At 36.1% G+C, this 18,834-nt stretch overlaps 1 protein-coding gene across 3 annotated transcripts; it reads right to left on the bottom strand.

Annotated features, from left to right (window-relative positions):
• Positions 1-3,125: 3,125 nt before the first annotated feature.
• On the bottom strand, positions 3,126-18,800 carry OTUD6B (OTU deubiquitinase 6B). 3 transcript variants are annotated; one of them, XM_019453433.2, is made up of 7 exons: positions 18,589-18,800; positions 17,816-17,967; positions 15,295-15,375; positions 10,203-10,515; positions 8,305-8,366; positions 5,687-5,793; positions 3,126-4,893 (listed from the first exon to the last, which is right to left on the bottom strand). In XM_019453433.2, exons 1-7 carry the CDS (start codon positions 18,668-18,670, stop codon positions 4,809-4,811), a joined length of 882 nt encoding a protein of 293 aa, XP_019308978.2. In that variant the 5' UTR covers positions 18,671-18,800; the 3' UTR covers positions 3,126-4,808. The 3 variants fall into 3 exon arrangements, with proteins under 3 accessions (XP_019308978.2, XP_053752494.1, XP_053752495.1); XM_053896519.1 differs by lacking the exon at positions 5,687-5,793 and having other exon boundaries at positions 18,589-18,799; XM_053896520.1 differs by lacking the exons at positions 15,295-15,375; positions 17,816-17,967; positions 18,589-18,800 and adding an exon at positions 12,480-12,598.
• Between the last annotated feature and the right edge of the window lie 34 nt (positions 18,801-18,834).

Genomic DNA, 18,834 nt, shown 5'->3' with positions numbered 1-18,834 from the left:
GAAAAGTTAGTTAAGTGCCAGTCAAGACTTAAATCTAGGTCTGATTCCAAATTCCAGTCTCTCCAGTACATGTGAAAATCCTTAATGATGTTCACCAATTATTTCAGCTGTCTTAAGGACACATGCATGGCAGGGCTACACCTCTGGGTACTTTCCTGTTTGGGTGAGGCCATATGAAGAATTGAAGTCAACGAATGGAAACCAGACTGTTCCTTCTGACCAGAGAATTTATTTGTTGGAGTGAAACTCTCCAGAATGCTCTCTCCTAGAAGAGTTTAAGATGGTGACAGCTTGGGTCCCAGAGTATACAGACATGGAGCACAGCTCCCAGCCAACTGGCAGAAACATAGCACACACAAGAAACACTCCTTTGTCGAACAAGCCACCAAGATTTTTGAGTTGTTACCACAGACTGACTTAGTCTATCCTGACTACCACCACTGGTCTCAAAAGTCAAATACACACATCTCACTGGGTCAGGATACAGTCTGAAAATAGAAGGGAAAAAAGAAGGTCCATTGAGCTTTTCAAAGGGGGTTCATGTAAAGTCTAGCTTTAGGCAGTTGACAAAGTTACAAAAAACAAATAGCTCTAATGTGCCCCATTTTTATTCTAAATGGTTTTCCTTAAAACTTGCCAACCTCATTAGCAGTACAACTTATGATATAGTAAGTGGTTCTCATTTGGGGGTGATTTTGTCCCCAGGGAGACACTGAAAATGTTGGGAGACATTTTCCTTCCTCACACCTCCGGGGGTGGGGGGTGCGGGGAAGAGTACCACCGGCACTTGGTTGCTAGAAGCCAGCAATGCTAAGTGTCTTAGAACGCACAGAGCAGCCTTCATGACAGTTATCCAGCTCAAAATGTCTGTAGTGTCATTGTTGACAAACTCTGAGATAGGTGTAGAATGCCCTTCTCATTTCAGGGGAGAAAATATCTGATTCAAAACAGCAGTTTATTCTTTAAAACTAGATTCTTATTTTTGCTCAGCAAACTCCTACACTGGGTTCTCACTAGTCCTCAGGTTGATACTGTATTGCTTAAGATTATAAACAGTAAATAAACAGGAAGCAGGGGTTTCCTTTTGTCAAGATAAGGGTAACATGGAGAAGAAAAATCAGCAGGAAGACTGGAAGTCATCTCTGTTCACAGCATTGATAGTTTCAGCAGAGGGCTGTAATCTGATTCAATAAGTTACACTAATCATCATCCTTATTATACTGAAAGAAGACAACTACAAACTTATTCCTGGCCAATATATTAACAAAGTTCTTAACAGTTTCTTGGTCTGTATACTTATAAAGAATCTTTATATTCTGTAGACTGATACATGAAGGCAAAAAAAAAAAACCTGTCAGAAGAAAAAAGAAAAGCTCTCTTGGGTTCTATTCCTCCCTTAAATTGACCTAAAGACTTAAGGATTTATCCAAAGGGGTTAGGTAAATTAGAGAGCAGCCCTTTTGTGAGCAGACACAACACTAAGTCAATACCTCTCTGTACTTAATGGTCCATTAACCTAATGACAACTCCTTAAGAGTCCAATCTTATCCTCTCAATTGATCTTATGACTGTCAATACTTATTAATAAGCACTTACTATATAGGCCAGGCAGTGTGCTAGATAATTTAGTAAGTCAACAAGTTCTTGTTTCTAAGCATTTACAGACTAAAGGAAAACAATAATAACAATAATAATAAACTAAATACAAACAATACTAATTACTAGCGTGTGGTTACTAGAAACCAACATGTATGAAATGGGGTACCCAGCCCCGGCCAGGTGGGAGTTGGTGCTGATGAAATGGAGACCAGGGCAGTAAGCTTAGGTGAAATAGGTTGGGTGAAGCTCTCAACTCCCAATGGCAGCTCAAAGGCCTTCAAGTAGGAAGGGTGGTGAACAAGAAATGATAATTCCTACAACTTGCTTTAAAAAAAAAAAAAAAAAAAATCAAAACCCTTTGAGTTATATTTTTTCTGCAAGATGGAAAATGGTTTTAAAGAAGATCTAAGACAGGAAAGAAGAATCGGTATGTGAAAACATATGGAAAGGAAGAAAAGTCACACTCATTTGTTCAATAACAGTAAAAATATGATGAAATTACCAATTAAATTCTCAGAAACACAATAGATCTGCTCCTTCAGCTAGTTCATGACACCTGGACCAAAACAATACATTAACAATCCTGTACCAGCATTAGTTTGTGCAAATTTCCTTCTTCAACACCCATGAGTCTTAGAATATTCTTCAATTTCATTTACCCTAAATAACCTTCATTATTCTAAAAGGTTTTAAGCTTCAACCTGATTTCTAAGAGCCATGGCTTAAATGCCTATCTCCTTATCTTCCTCTATTTTGTCTGAGACATAGTGCTGTGCTTATATATTTATTCCAAAACCCTTAAAGCAAGAATTTGGGATTGTATTATTCTCAATTATATATAAGGACAAAATAAAGCCAGGATAAAATTCTAAAACAAAGAGGATTTTCCCTATTTCTAAATTGTAAAATTGTTTAAGAATAACAATTTGAACGAACAAATGATTTAATTCATACATCTTTTATTCTTCTTTTTGGCAAACATCAGATAATATGAGCAAAACTATATTGCTCACTATAGTTACATACATTCTTTTTTGCTTTATATAAGTTTGTAAACATATGTAAGTGGATAAAATTCTTGGCTAAAGACATATTCCAAAACTCTGACATATACTTTTCTGAATTAAGAGAAAAGAGAGCTTATGAAACTTCCATTAGACCATAATCATACAGCAAACTAAATTAGTATATACTGTTTTTAAATTAACATCTGCCATTGTTTAAAGACTTCAGTTTTTGGTTACAGCTAAAATGATTTTTATTTGAAGTTTTATGGAAGAACAGAAGCTGACCACACAAATCTTACTCATAACAATATCTGCCCATTTAAAAATAAAAAATAATAAAAATAAACCTATAATCAAGAAGGTTCCATTCATCTTATTAAGAAAAAATAATTACCAAGAAGTTATTTTAAATATAGATGGCATCTGTACTAACTAGGTTTATGATACTTTTTTATTACTTCTTAATGCTTATCTTTTGATTTTAAAGTAACAGATCATTTCATAAAAAAAGGTCAGCCATTTACCATTTTATAATTTAATTCTTTTATAATTTCAGACCCCAAAAATTTCAGATCAAGGATTACAAAACAGTCAGCCTTCAGAATATACTTTGTTAGGCAAACAGAACAGTTTTTCATCATTTGAGCTAGAACACCTTCGTGCAGTACTTGCTATAGCTGACCACGGTCCCTACCAGCTTCCCACACTGTCATCAGGTGGGCATGTGAGACTAACAACTGGTTTTAATATCATAAAACCCAATATTTACTTACAAAAATTAGTTGTGCTCATGGAGCAAAAATTGAATTATAAATTTGATGCTGAATCTTAGTATTTACTCCTAATTTGGGAAAAACAGATGAAACCAAAAGTTTCATTTTCATTAATACTTAGTTACATAACAAATTATCAGCGAGACATGTTTCTACATACAGATACTATCTTCTTAGAATAGTGTTAAGAATAATCTGAAATCTGAGCCAGATAAATCATTCATATCAGAAAGTATTGTATACTGATTTTACTATTCAGTCTTAGCTCCCAAACAGTGGCTTTCAACTTGATCCCTACATGTAACATAAACATTCTCACATATCTGAAATAAATGTAGGCTAACTAACTTTCTTCTAATCCTGGAGAATGAAACAAAAACAGAGGTCTGGTAAGACAAATTGAAAGTGAGGAGAATTTGAAGTAAAGTTGGCCTTGGACCCTTTTACATTGCTACTCCTTCAGTGTGTACAAGTTAAAAAAAAAAAAAAAAAAAAAAAAATGAGAGGCCACAAACTATTTCTGAGTGGAAAAGACCACAAGGAAAGCAAAGCAGCTAAGTGGTGACGAGGAAAACATAACGAAGAATATAAAAATTTGCAGTTTTGAATATGATCAAGAAATGATGGTACTGGAGCTTCTGGCTGGTTCACTTGATAGAGCAGGCAACTCTTTATTTATTGTGGGGTCATGTGTTCAAGTCCCCATGTTGGGTGGAGACATTACTTAAAAAATAAAAAAAATAGAATAAAAAAATAAAAGACACTAAAAAACTGTAAGAAAACATGATGGTACTTCTTTAGAGGTCTGATCTGATAGGAACACCTATTTACCTTTAAATTTCTCATTTCTTACACTTAACTGATTCCCATGTGAATAAATATTTTAAAATTTTTAGTTATTAAAGCAAGCTTTTTAGCTGCACTTTGATGGGGTTATATAAAAAGCTTCATAGTATTAATTCCATCAAATACTAGGGTTACTGAAATCAGATGCATTTATAAGCATTAATTAGATTTGCTGTCACCTTTACCACATTTTTGCAATGACCAAGTCATTTCATTTCTTCAAGAAAGTTACATTAAAATGGTTACTGAAAGCTTTTAGTAATAAGGAGAAAAATCAAATTTATTTCAACGCATAACAGAATGTTCAAGACCCTATATTAGTAAAAATATCAGCAAATAGGTACTATCTTGGTCTGTAAATGATGTATTCCACAACGATTCACAAGTGTTTTTAAATACCACAGAGGGAACACTGGTTAAAGTTTATCTCTGGCATACTTTAAAAAAAAATCTGTTAGTAGCTTTGCCATAAAACTGATTTAAGGTAGTTGTGTTTTTCAGTAATGTCAGAACAATCCAGCACTTGTAAGAAGACTCAGATCGGCACACTGTACTAAAACATAATTGTGTAACATTTTGTAAACTAGCTGCAATTTTCAGGAGCTGTGTTCACCAACTGTGTAACAGAATTGTAATGTTCTCCTAAGCCGTATGCATGTCTCATATATCTGAAATGAGAAAAGGAGAAATGAGTAGTTTAGACGAAAGTAATTCATTGTATATAAATGTTTATTATGTATATAAAACCAAACACTCAATGAATCACTCCACAGGGGTATCATTCAAAGACTTCATTGACATATTACTTAAAAGTTCAAACCCATTTGAAAAGCTTCAGCAGTCAGTAAAATCTGGTTCAATAACTCTGTCTGCTGAGTTTAAATCAGGGAAAACACAATCATTAGGGGGCAAAGGAAAATTACTGAGATGCTGAGTACTCAATAACCTTAAATTTTTACCTAAATCTAAGCCATTAATGATTACCTTGGTAGTTTGGCTAATAAACACTAAAGCCAACAGCAAACTCTCCATGCTGTGTTTCAGAAAAGAATTCTCAATCATGTAAAATACTTTGACAATACGAAGAAAATCTCTCTAAGGAATAACCAATTAGGCAACATGAATATATTTCCGCTTTTGTTCTTGTTGAAACTTAGCATTATTAATGTCACACTAAGACAGTATGAAAACTAATCCTAAAATCTGTAATCTTTAGAAATGATTTTATTCTTAACTCATACACAAGAATAAACCACTAGAAGTTTAAACAATTATCTAAATCACATACTGACTGACAATGCTTTCTAATTTTATAATTGCCTTTAACATAAAATAAGCGTAATTAATGCAACCGAAGACATATTTTTTCTAATTAATCAACATATACAACCTAACATCTTTGAATAATTCTTTTTGTCTTAACTATGAAAAATGTAACAGTAGAAATTTCCAGGTACTTACACAAGTATTAATGGGTTTTTTTGATATTCTTCACCAACTACAATAGGAGGAGAATCTGCCTGTATTATCTCTATTGGTGTTTGTAAAATATGAGACAAGGCTCTTAGCTATAGGAAAGAAAATGTATTAGTAAGGAAAATAAAAAGGTCAATCTTACTCAAGTCATAAACTACTGAGTATGCATGAATAGGGCAACCATCATCCAACAGAGATCTACTCTGTTCCTCACTATACACCAAGAGCCTGCTTGCCACATAGTAGACATTTAATACGATTTGTTGAAAAAAACAAATGTAATACTTATTAAATCAAACGCAGAAATTTCAAGCCCTGGCTACACAACAGCTTTTTAGAAATAGCAATACCATAGTTAATGAAGTAAAGGTTCATTATACTAGTCCCTCTACTTTTGAATACTGCTTGAAAATTGCCAGTTTTTAAAAATACTATCACTCAGGCACCAGATCAAATCAATTACAATTTGGGAGGGGCTGGGAGAAGGAGAGAAAGAACAGGAAATATTAGGAGGTTTATTCTTTTAAAAGCTTTCAGATGATTCTAATGTACTAGCGCTGAAAACCACTGTTCCATAATATTCAAGGCATGAGTAGGTAAGTTATGTATGTGAATTGTACTATCCTTTCATGGATTTTCCACATGATTAATACACAATGTTAATTTCATACCATACATTATAAAAATAGAGTTTAAAGGCAGATGAATAATAGTTAATAATAAATATTGGTAGTAACACTGTTTAGACCTACTATGACCAGGAACACTAAGCATTTTATGTATATTAACTCATTCAATCCTGAAAATAATCCTATGGGATAGGTAAAGACCTGGAATCTAAAGCGAGTGGTCAAGATGCCTGCCCAAAGTCAAGCGTAAAGAAATAAAGTGACCTGCAACTGAACTGAGAAGTCTGACTCTGGAGCCCAAGTTCATAAATTAATCATTCAACAGTCCTCAATCTTGGTGCCCTCACATCTATGTATTTGCCCAATTATAAGAACATTTTGTCTGGAACATGGTCCTTTTAGGATGTTTTAAAAGAAGGTTAAGAAATCTCAAATATATGGAAATTCTGTACTGCACAGTAGCAAACTTAATCCCACACTCTACCTCATAAAATGTTCCTTTGAGGTATTTTTTTTCTTATACCTGAAATTACATTTTTAAAAGCCAGCACAGAATGGAGAGTGTGAAGCAAGCTCTGGAAATCTTAACATCCCTTCGAAGTCTTTAAAAATCATATAAAGAATTTCTCTTGAATAATTTAAATTTACCCCATTGTAAAAACAGCAATTCCTATGTCAAATGAATTCACAGACCAAAAATTTATGAGTAAATGTCCTTCAAAAGATGTTGTAAAGTTTTTTTTCTCTCTTTAAAAAGACTTGCTTAGGTCTATAGTTCTATTAATTTGTGCTCCTCAAGAAAGGTCAAGCACCTTTACTCCTAATGTAGTCACAAAGCTACTATGACAATTTCCTGAGTTTCAGAGACCCAGGAGAGGCATACAAAACGAATGGACACAGTTCCCTCTGGTGGCTCAGAAGAGGTACAAATATAGACTTACTGAGAAAAAGACGTTAAAGAAGCATTCACGTCATTTCTCCAAAAAGTATAGTTCTTGAATCTATAGAACTAGTTCAAGATCTATAGATCTTGAAATACTCAGATCCACAAACCATTCAAGGTGACTAATTACCACTACACAATATTAATTCTGCTAGATTCATCCATCTGGCACGTTAGCTTACAAAGTTCTATGCATACACTACTTGTCTTATTTAATGTCCACAAATGACCTACCAAGTACACACAGGGGTTTTATTATCCCTATTCAATTAGGACACTCGAGCTCGGGAAACATGGCGGACGCCCGCAGGTCACAAAACTGAAAGGTAGAAGGAAAGCCAGGACCCAAACCTAGGACTTTCTCTCCTATCCCCTGACTTTTGAATACCCCAGGCTGCCTTATCACCACTTGGAACTATTAGATGTTTATTCTGTTTTAATAAAACAAAGTTAAAGTAAGATAAAGCTTTAAAAAAATCCTGATGAACTCCCTACAAGTGGCTGAACATACTGTCTTCCTACATGTGAATTTTGATGCATCAGATACTGCTCTGAAGTCAGTATCAACTGGAATTCCAATTATAATAATGTACTGTGGCAGGATCTGACCCATAATTTCACATAAAAATACGGTTTTCTCTTTATAATAGTGATTTTCATCAGCTGAGCCACTAGGCTAAATCTTACTATACTTGAATAAAATCGTCACTTTCATAAGTCCAGAAAATCAAATATATTGCCAGGAGCAGCATCACAAATGGAAACACCCAAGAGTAACATTAGCCTTACCAACCCACAAATCAATCACTGGGCTATTTAAAATGAAATAGTGCTTTACTTCCCAAAGATACATACTTAACGGCCTAAGAATGTTAACTCCCCATTTCAATGCTTCATGAGTAGAGAAACGGCAAATACGTAACAAAAAGGGATACTCAAAGAGAAAGTGGGACCATCTGAAAAATACATCTGATATGGGATTTAGAAATAATTTAACAATCCACAAATACTATGAATAATTACAAACTTACCTCAAGCTGACCTCCCCATGCAGCTGTGTTGACGATATCATCACAGTACTTCCTAAACTCTTCTGTAGAAAAAATGAGAATATAGCACTTAATAATTTTCGTAACTCATGTTACCAGATCCCTTTTATAGCTCCCACAATTCCTGATCATTACTCAAGTTGTAAACCTACTCCTTTCTCTACCTGCACTCTCTAGAATTTAATCCAATTCCCAGATCCAAACTTAACTCGCTCCAACTTTCCACCACCACTCCATCTGAGAGGAAAGCAATTCATTTCTGTTTCTCTCCCTCACGCTGAGGCCTAGGGACCTTAATTACATAGCAAGCCTATTCTTCTCTCTTTAGCTAAGCAACCCTCAAAACTGCCACCATACTCAATATTTTGACATGTATTTTAAAATCCAAACCTGCATCTGAAAAAATACACTGAACTAAAACACTGCAGCCTTAAATTGGGTCCACTGTAAGACCCCACGAGAGATGTGAGAAGAGGGGCACCTGGGTGGCTCAGTCGGTTAAGCATCCAACTTTGGCTTAGGTCATGAGCTCACGGTCTGTGAGTTTGAGCCTTGCATCAGCCTCAGTGCTGACAGCTCAGAGCCTGCTTCAGATTTTGTGTCTCCCTCTCTCTCTCTGCCTTTCCCCAGCTCGCGCTCTGTCTCTCTCTCTCTCAAAAATAAACATTAAAAAAAAAAAAAAAAAAAAAAAGATGTGAAAAGAGAATCAGGGTAAAACTAGAAAGGAGGTGAAACTCCTTTGCCAGAAGTAGCATCAAACAGTGCCTCTATTTGTTATTTTTAAAGCATTTACCTTATTTGCTTCAGTATCAGTTCTAGCCAAAGAAAGGACTTCCTGGACTAGTCATGAGAGTAGGACCTAAGTGCAGTTTAATGGCACATCTTGAGCATACACACCTTATACAGAAAATTAAAAATGGGAAACTAATACCCTTCCTGTTTAGAGGAAAGGAAAAAAAATATGGACATGTACAGAAAAGTATGTCCTGTGTGTTTGCCTCATTCACTGCTATATTCCCAGCGCTCAGGATCCTAGAAGTGCCTAGAAGAGTCCCTGGCACATAGTGGCTTTTGATAAATATTGACTAAATGAATAAGAAATTAAGTCTTTTGTCTTTTTTTTAAATTCAGCATGCTGAGTTGCCAACTCTTTTCCACTGCCCTGCAACTAGCAGAGTCAGGGACTCCATTAAAGCAAAGTCAACCTTAACCATCCCTTCTCCTACCCCTCCTGGTCATTTGACTTGCCAATGGATACTGCCACACCTGCAATCTTCTCTTAAGGACGAACTTTCCTCTATTATATCTCTGACTCTCCCCAACACTCTTTCAGATTTTCACCTGCTCTCTCCTTTACTGGCTAGTTTTTCTTTTTTCTTTCTTTTTTTTTTTTTTTTTTTTTACCTACCCATAAATATTCTATCTTAATTGTCAAAGGTATTAGAGAGAATAATAAGGCAGGTTATTAACTCATTTGTTTTTGGTTTTGCAGAGTCAAATTTTGCCTAAGTATTGTGGCTTATTGAAAGTAAAATTGAATTTCCCAAAGTATAGGATAAAAGGATTTGGTTTTCTGATCATTCTCTGCTTATGGTCTTTGGACCCTATACTTCCACAGACTAGTCAAAGCATACCTCCCTCTATGCCTACTTTGTGACATGTGAACTCAGAAACATAATTTTCTCAGTAATAATAATGAATCCTATTCCACTTTTGCCTTAAACAATATACTAGTATCTATTATAATATAAAAAACAATTCTGCCTAAATTTTGAGACTTTTTCCTCCATAAGAACTATAATAGGTTTTTCTTCTCCTCAATGCCAGGAATCACTTTATTTAACAGCAGCAACAAGACATAGTAAAGAAAAATAAATTACCTAGAGTATACATATCTCCCGTATTAGGGTTTGTTAAAAATGGCAGAAAGTCTTCCACATGGCCTTTTATATATTCAGCAGTTTGACTTCTCAAGGCAGCCACAGTCAAAGGGCATTTCTGTTCTTTGAGTTGATCTTCAATGGCTCTATACATACAGTGGCCATCAGATGGAATCTGTTTAATTTCCAACTGTCTTGCTGCCAATATTTGAGCAAGTTTTTCACTTTCTAAGTGTCTGGCTCCAGATAAGTTCTCAATTTCAGCTTCAGCTATCCTTTCTTCCCGCTCCTTTTCCAATGCAGCTTTTTTGTCCTAGGAAGAGAATATAGGAAAGTTAATTCACAATAATGAGGACTATTTTACATTTATTAAGGGGATAGAAATGTAAGACCCTCAAGACTTTTGCCATTTTTGTCCCTTCTCCCACAAGCATTATCATATTGATGATCTCATCACTTGTAGAATTTTCTATACTGGGAACTCCTTTAAAGGCAACTATCTTTCTCATCTGCATGTACCCAGCACCGAGCTCTATACCAGGACAAAAAAAAAAAAAAAGCCTTCAAATTTTTCTTTAAAGTCTACTTAAAAACTACATGAGGGGTGCCTGGGTGGCTCAGTCGGTTAAGCATCTGACTTTGGCTCAGGTCATGATCTCACGGTTCATGAGTTCAAGCTCCGCATCGGGCTCTGTGCTGACAGCTCAGAGCCTGAAGCCTGTTTAGGATTCTGTGTCTCCCTCTCTCTCTGCCCCTCCCCCACTTGCACTCTGTCTCTAAAATGAACATTAAAAAAAAATTTTTTTTAAATACGTTTCTAAAAGCTTTAGTTACTGATTTCAAAGTACTGCCTTAATACTGTGTTGTGCTAGGCCTTAAAGCAACATCATTATCATATTTATGCCAAGCTAATCCAAGCTTTTTAACTTATCACTCCACTACTGAGGCATTAGCATGCTAAATCACCTGTGCAGTATTAATATGCCAAAGACTTTAGAAGGGTAGGGGAATTCTATTTATCTAGCCTAAAGAAAAAAACGGTGCATGTGTACACACACACACACACACACACACACACACACACACACATACACTTAACTGAAACAACAGATAAAAACATTCTTATAAAAAATTAAAGTATCATGATAGACAAAAGTTCCTCTAATGACCAATGCCAATTTCAGTGCCTGCTGTAGAAGTCAGGTGTGTATCTTTCTAGATTTGTTTCCTAAGCGCTTTAACAAATATTGATGTACTCAAAGTATAGAAAAAATACTTTAACAAAAATGGTATCACATTATATTCTGCAACTTGCTTTCCTTATTCAAATGTCAGAAGAGTTCTTCCCATGGCAACATATGCAAGGATTAGGTATGGGTGGGGCATGAGATCTATGACATGAAGGATGGATGAGAAGTAGAGTGGGAAGGCTGGGGGGAAAGAAAGAAATCCTGACAGTTGGACTAGCAAGGATCAAAGCCAGAAAGCACTGTTTCATAGCTGAACACAGTTCATATAGCTAGGGTACCACAGAAACATGTCAAGAGCTGAGGCTGGGGGCAGAAAAGATATGTATATAGCTAATATATACTAAATCTACACATACATAGTTAAAAATTAGAAAAATATACACAAAATATTCATAGTGCTTTTCTCTGGATGGTACAATTACAAAATAATTTGTTTGCCCCCCATGCCCATTCCCCATCTACCTCCCCTCTAGCAACCATCAGTTTGTTCTCTGTATTTAAGAGTCTCATTTTTGTTTACAAAATAAGTTTTGTTTTGTGTGTGTGCGCACATGCATGCTTTTCTGCATCTAATTCTCTACCATGAATACGTTTCATTTATATGCTGGTCATGACTGCTTTTCAATTTAAGAGAATAAAAATCAAGAAAAAGTAAGAAAAGGTAAAGACTGTCATGTCCCTAGCTCTCATTCCTCCTTAGGGCAGAAAAATTAATGGAAAGGCAAATTTCAATGTAACTTACTGTCACACATTTGAACTACTTGCCTGGTAGGTGCCATACTAGAACCTAAAGTGATTTGTAAGTTACCTGAATCAAAAGCAGTATTATCTTCCTAATGAAATATACACCTGTTTAAGTTTATTCCACCCAAATCCAACCATGCCAGAAATAACATGAACAAATTTATTTCACTGCATACCTACAACTGTGCATCACAGCGGCATAAAAATCTTAAAACACAAGATGGCACTGTTACTTTATGAAAGTCTAAAAAACATTTTCAGAGGGGAGAGGGAGGATAAGCACCTTGGATATCATCTAATCCAAAACCCCTCATTTTCCTCTGAGGAAACAGCACGCAGAAAGATTTCCAAAGGCCATACAGCTGGTTTAGAAGCAGAGTGGGACCAAGGACAACACAGAGCGCTCCTTCTATCCAGGCACCTAAATCAGAATAAAAGTTGGAGCAGATGGGAGCTGGAGTTAATGATGTTATGTACTAGTTACTGGAAGAGTGGAATTTTATACTAAACCGTTTAAGCTTCTAAAATCTAATCCAAGCATTTCACTTTTGTCCTCAAGCTCCACTTTAATGTTACACAGTAACTATGTTTCCTTTCCAGGGCACAAGGTGGGAAATTCACTGGATTCTTTTCCCAGCCACTAATAGTTTCCCAGTGGCACTAGGCACTGTGGTTTCTACAGCCCAAGTGCTGGAGACAGAATGGCAACAATTAAGCCTAATAAAAGCATGTATGTAAGATGAAAACAGCACTTAACTTCATAAATATATTGTCAGTAAAACTAGAGCCCTGTCAATGAAGTCATGCAGCAAAATCAACTCTGAAGAGGAATCTTAAGAGCTGGGTACCAGTCCTGGGTTGGTATCAAACTTTCAGTATGCCATTGACAATTTTGAAAAATGAAGAAATTGAACTAGAACTCATTCTGGCTCTCAAATTTCCTATTTTTGGAACCCAGTTCTCCTGAGTTCTACTTGGGGCTCTTTCCAGCATACCAAAGAGCTTCTTTCATTCAAGTCTGCTGAATTAAATAAAATACTCCCCTTTTTTTTCTCAATTAAAAATAAGAGATTTGTTCTACAATACTCCAATAATAAATATTTATAAATTTTTGTCATGTTTTTCTAAAAGAGAGTTGTATCTCTCCCAAAGACAAACACCATTCTTTTTATTCCTTGGTGCCTTTGTCTTAAAAAAAAAAAAAAAAAAAAAAAAAAAAAATGAAACCCAAGTTTCATTTTCTTATATAAACTTTTAAGTGTTTTCAGTTCCAGAATCTTATTAATACTATTAATATAACAAAGCAATAAAAAAAACTTTGGGACTTACTTCTAGGGTGTTTTCTCTGCCAAGTATTTAAGCAGCTGACTACAAAAGATACTAAATTTTTTGAGGGTATAGTTGAAAAGGTATGCATTTTAGCTATGCATTATTTTAGGAGAAAAGTAACAAAATGTTTGAGAAAAGGGAGTTTAATTTTTTGTTTTGGTCCAGCTGGGGTCCAGCTGGGGTCCAGCTGGGGATGAATAAGATTAGATACAGACAGGAAGGAGTTGGGGCCTATGTTTTCCAAAATTAAATAGGCTACTCCAAGATGTATCAATTACTAAGTAGAGGCAATCCCAATAAATATTTTGTTATGCTACTGCCAAGCAAAAACTCTGCCCTTTGCTTTTGATCTATAGCAGCTAGATGATAACTATAAGGCTATCACAAAGAGAACATGTATCTTAAGTAGGGAGTTAAAACAGATAACCTCCAAGATACCATAAAATCTAAGTTTCATGATTCTGTGAAATTCACAATCATATTTACTCAAGAATACAATCTTATATAAGCATGAAAATGTTTGACAATTTGCAACTTAATCAACTTTCAAACAACAAAAAACAAGCTACTGGTCTTGGGTTGAATTTGTAAGAGGCACGCTACGCAGGACTGAACACAGTAAACATACTATCATTTGCTGACCTGCTAGTTCTCCAGGCACTGTGTTAGGGCTTTGGCAACAGTATATTACTTAATACTTACAATAACTCTACAAAGCAGGTATTATTTCACCCATTTTATACATATGAAACTGAGGTTTAAAAAGGTTGAGAATCTTACCCAAAGTCACAACAGTAAGTAGGATTAAAACCTTCATACGTCTGATACCAAATACCATGCCCCATTAAACTGTGTACTACTAAATTATAAAACGCTTAAATAACTTAAATATAAAACGCTTAAGTATAAAATACTTAAAAATAAGTATTTAAATACTATAAGACATCAAATGTTAGTAAAAACAATATTAGAGACTAAACAGACTGTTTTTAAAACCCCTTTTTCTTTTCCCAAGTGAACAGCCCTTACTTATCTAATCTCAGTCCCATAGTTTTGATTTCATGAACTCACTACTTCCAACAAATCAGTTTCCTTATAGCTCTCACCATGATGCAGAATTATTTCATGCCCACATGCGTGCTATTTATCGTACTTCAAATATCCTCTTTAAATAACTATTTTCTTAAAATTCTAACTCATTTAACACTTGTCACAATGAACTTTTCCTTCTCTGAATTCCCACTGCAGCTAACCATTACATAGGTACCTGCATAAACCTCAGAATTTTGTACACCTGTGTATCTTGCTTAATTTCTAGATTCAAATCCTTGTTTCCCCACTTAATACCATAGTTTTTAACCAAAATTGTGCATCAGAACCATCTGGGCCCACACTGTGTAGATTCTAAATTATTAAGTCTGGGATAATGTATTTGTAAAAAATATTCTTTGCACACTCCCCTTCTATGCCCACTCTCTTATGAGAACTAGAAACGGAACATGTTATTTTATACTGGTTAGGCCTATTTTCTTAAAATGAGATTAAGAATCTACTTCACAGGATTATAATCAGGAATAAATGAGATTTCATATAATCTATAATAAGCCTAGCATTGTACCTAGCAAACAGCAAATGCCTAATAAATGTTAGCTCAGGTCCTTTGACAAGGAACTCCACCATTTTTTTTCCTACTCCCTTCCTACACAACACCTAAGAGAGTAATAAGCATACAGCACTAACTTAAGTACTTGGTGACATGACATTCATACCCGTCTCTTTTGTGCTTTTGATATCCGAGGTGGCTGATTCTCAAGAACCAAGTTTGAAATGTTAACAGCAACAGAATCTATCTGAAGGAAACAAAAAGCATTAAAGAATTAATGAAAAATACTTTTAATTTATCATTCAAAGTATTAGACTATTAAATTATTGAAAAAAAATCACAAATGCATGTAATCCCACAACTCAAATTTGAATAATACTACTAGATACGTTATTACAAGACATGGTTGTGTCTCCTTTCTCTATTTTTAAGGGAGAATTCGTCCGATTCCCAAAAGGTTTTCTTACAGCTCTCCAAAGATAATGCTCATCCCTGCAGGCTTTTCCTTCTTGCTTCCAATTCCTACTCCATTAACCCAAATACTTTCTGTATGTGCCAACTCATTCAGCAGTCCACCCTTCCCTTCTCTAAGTGTTGACAGTACCTATAGGATACATAAGGTCCTGCACTGGCTCAGTTCACTACTGCCTTCACAAGCTCAAATGTGGCAGGAAAGGCCATTCTCCATCTTAATTAGCCAGAACCTGATGAACCCTGCTTCTTGACCGTAGTAACATACTGAGCTTTCTCTATCCTTTCCCATTTACAAACTGATAACTATAGGCAGAAAAGGTATTGTTCAGATAGCACAACCAATCTTAATTATCAAATGGCTATCATGTGTTTGCTAAAGAAGATGCTAGACTTTTAACGATCAGGATTAGTAGCTAGCATTTTATTATTGCAACTACAGCTTAAACCAGTTTTTAGTAGGATACATACATAATGCATATAGAGACCTCTAGTAACAATAGAGCCAGCACTCTTCAAGGCTATGCCCAAATTATCAAAATATCAAAACCAAATTAAGATTTCAAATAATAGTTACATCAACTTTAATAAAATGAATATTGTTATATTTTTCAGAGGAATCTGCTAAAATCTACAAACTGCCATGCTGACAATAGGCAAGAAACAGAAAAGCATCTGGAAAGCAATGACCTAAGAATTCATATAGCATTCAGAAAGAAAACAAGCTTAAGTCAATGAAAAAGACAATAGGTCAAAGTAAAATGGGAGCTTGTATTTTAACAAACAACATGTAGCTTAAGAATCAAACATTTTTGTCCTTGGACACCTAGGAAAGCTCAAAATTGCAAATGAGAAGATAATTGGAATACCATGATTGTGACAGCACAAACACCTGGGCATCATACTAGGTTACTTGGGAATAAAATATGCTAAGACACAGAGGTGCCTGGGTGGTTCAGTTGGTTGAGTGTCCGACTTCGGCTCAGGTCATGGTCTCATGGTCTGTGGGTTCGAGCCCAGCGTCTGGCTCTGTGCTGATAGCTCAGAGCCTGGAGCCCGCTTCGGATCCTGTGTCTCCCTCTCTCTCTGCCCCTCCCCCACTCTCACTATGTCTCACTGTCTCTCAAAAATAAATAAATATTAAAAAAATGTTTTATTAAAATATGTTAAGGCACAGAAGGCCAGGATCTTGATGACTAGCTAACAGGGCTAAAGAAAATGAGACTACGTTTAATATAATGACCACTGTTAATCAGTACAGACAAGTGTTTTCCCTGTCAAGAACAGACCAAAAATAAACTTAATAAAACCACATTACGGTAGATAAAACTTTGCACAGACATAACAACATTCTAACTATCGAAAATGGAATAATGTTATGGAGGCTGTGATCCTTGGTATCCAAACTCATGCAATAAACTACCACACCATACAAAGTTGTAACAGAATTCAATATTCACATCTTGGGAGTAAGACCATCCTGATTTTGAATTCTAGCTTTGGTACTTAATAGCTGTTCAGAAGGAAGTTCTTAATCTCTCTGAGTCTATTTCCCTCTTGAAAAATGAGATTCTTTACATTCACTTCATGGATAATATCTTAGTATGTTACTATAAAAATTACATGAGATAATGCAAATACGTTGAAGTGCTTGGCACACAATACCTTTTAGCCACAATGATAAGTATTAGTTAAAATGACAGTATGCTCCAATTTATCCAAGAAACGTAAATTTTCACTCATTACAACTTGTTCATAAAGCACTTTATAATCTAAAAATGATTTCATATTTGCTGTCCCATTTGATTCTTACAGAATCTCGTGCTTAAGCAGCAGAAGTATTTATAACACATTATATGTGGAGAAGTTTATGCTCAGGAAGTTTAAGTAACTTTACCAAGGTTACAATACTATTTAATGGCAATTCTGGGACTAGAAGTCCTAACTTCCATTTGGTGAAGCTTCCTCTAGTCCACTTTATCAATCTGTTCATCTGTGGGGCAAGTAAATAGTTGACGCGTACTTTTTTTGCTGACCTCCCTTACAAAAATACATTACCATGTAAACCTGGTCACAGAAATATTAATGAATGGTGACGCATGATTGTGACTTCCGTTCCCTCTAACTGTACGATGTCATATAGTCAATAGCTTAATATTAGAGATGGGCAGTGGCTTTCAAATGCTGTAGGCAAAGGGAAACATTACTTTACATACTTTACTTTCCTTAGAAGTCAGCTTCAGTTGCTCCAGTTCTTCTTTATGTTTCTGTTCCATTTCTGCTTCCAACTTAGCAACATCTTCGGTGAGTTGCTTCCTCCTCTTTTTGTCATTCTTGGGAACCGCATTCTTCATACCCTGAATTTTGGCTGAAAAGCCACCAAAATCATGAAGTCACCAATTCAGGATTGAGAGGAAATGAGAAATGGGGACAATAAGGGGAGAAAGGTGGAAACAAATGATAGAAGAGTAATTGCGTTATTAGACATTTACAGATAAGAGCTCAGATGGAGACAAAAAGAAAATCCTCAAAACTGTACGTTTGTTTAGTGTGATAGGAAAAGGAAAAAGAAAAATGACTCAAGTTTTAAATCTTTTAACTATCCCTTTTGAGTCCTCAAAATTGAGGTGAGGTATTTTAAGACGCATCCATTAGATCCCAGTGTCGGTAACAGGTTCAGGAACGGGAAAGGGAGACAGGGGAGGGGGCGGTACAGTCTGGGCCCAACATCACGGCTTGGAGGTATTCTCAGACACCAGCACCCAGGCGGTGGCATGGGGAAGCGGAGACGTGGCGGATCTAAGAAAAGGAAGCTTCTGAAGATCTGGCGGATTAGGGACCACCGGGATAGGGGATTAGGAGGGAAGAGGATACTAGCTACTTTGGGAAAGTCTAGGAGGAGCCAGATCAGAAGCCTCTCAAGATTCCACAGAACCGACCCGCCACGCGCCCTTTCCTGGGTCCGGGACACTTCCCACCCCCTGGTCACCTTGCAGCTCCTTCTTCTCTTTGCGATGCCTTCTCACTAGCTGCTCCTCCTCAGCAAGCTCTTCCGCCAAGATTGCCTCCATGACGACCAGGTAGCCCAGCACACGCGCTGGTAGCTGCACCACGAGCTAACAGGCACCTTCCACCCCTCACCCTCACCCGGGGTGCCATTGGTCGCGGCTGGGACCCAGTCCCGCCTTCGAGGCGGTACCGGATCTAAGCAGAGTCATTGGGCCGAAGAGAAAGG

This window comes from Panthera pardus, unplaced genomic scaffold (assembly GCF_024362965.1).
Source record: "Panthera pardus isolate Hobbes unplaced genomic scaffold, ASM2436296v1 HiC_scaffold_7, whole genome shotgun sequence".
Classification (NCBI taxonomy): Eukaryota; Metazoa; Chordata; class Mammalia; order Carnivora; family Felidae; genus Panthera; species Panthera pardus.
Note: the sequence above shows the minus strand (reverse complement) of the source record. Positions and strands in the feature narration are given on the sequence as shown.

Bases quoted from the DNA above. Each gene is read 5' to 3' on its own strand.
- OTUD6B (XM_019453433.2), bottom strand. From the start codon at position 18,670: ATGGAGGCAATCTTGGCGGAAGAGCTTGCTGAGGAGGAGCAGCTAGTG. The intron at 17,968-18,588 runs GTGACCAGGGGG...GTGGCTTTTCAG, and splicing joins AGAGAAGAAGGAGCTGCAAG to CCAAAATTCAGGGTATGAAG. The intron at 4,894-5,686 runs GTAAGTACCTGG...TTCTCATTTCAG, and splicing joins AAAAACCCATTAATACTTGT to ATATATGAGACATGCATACG.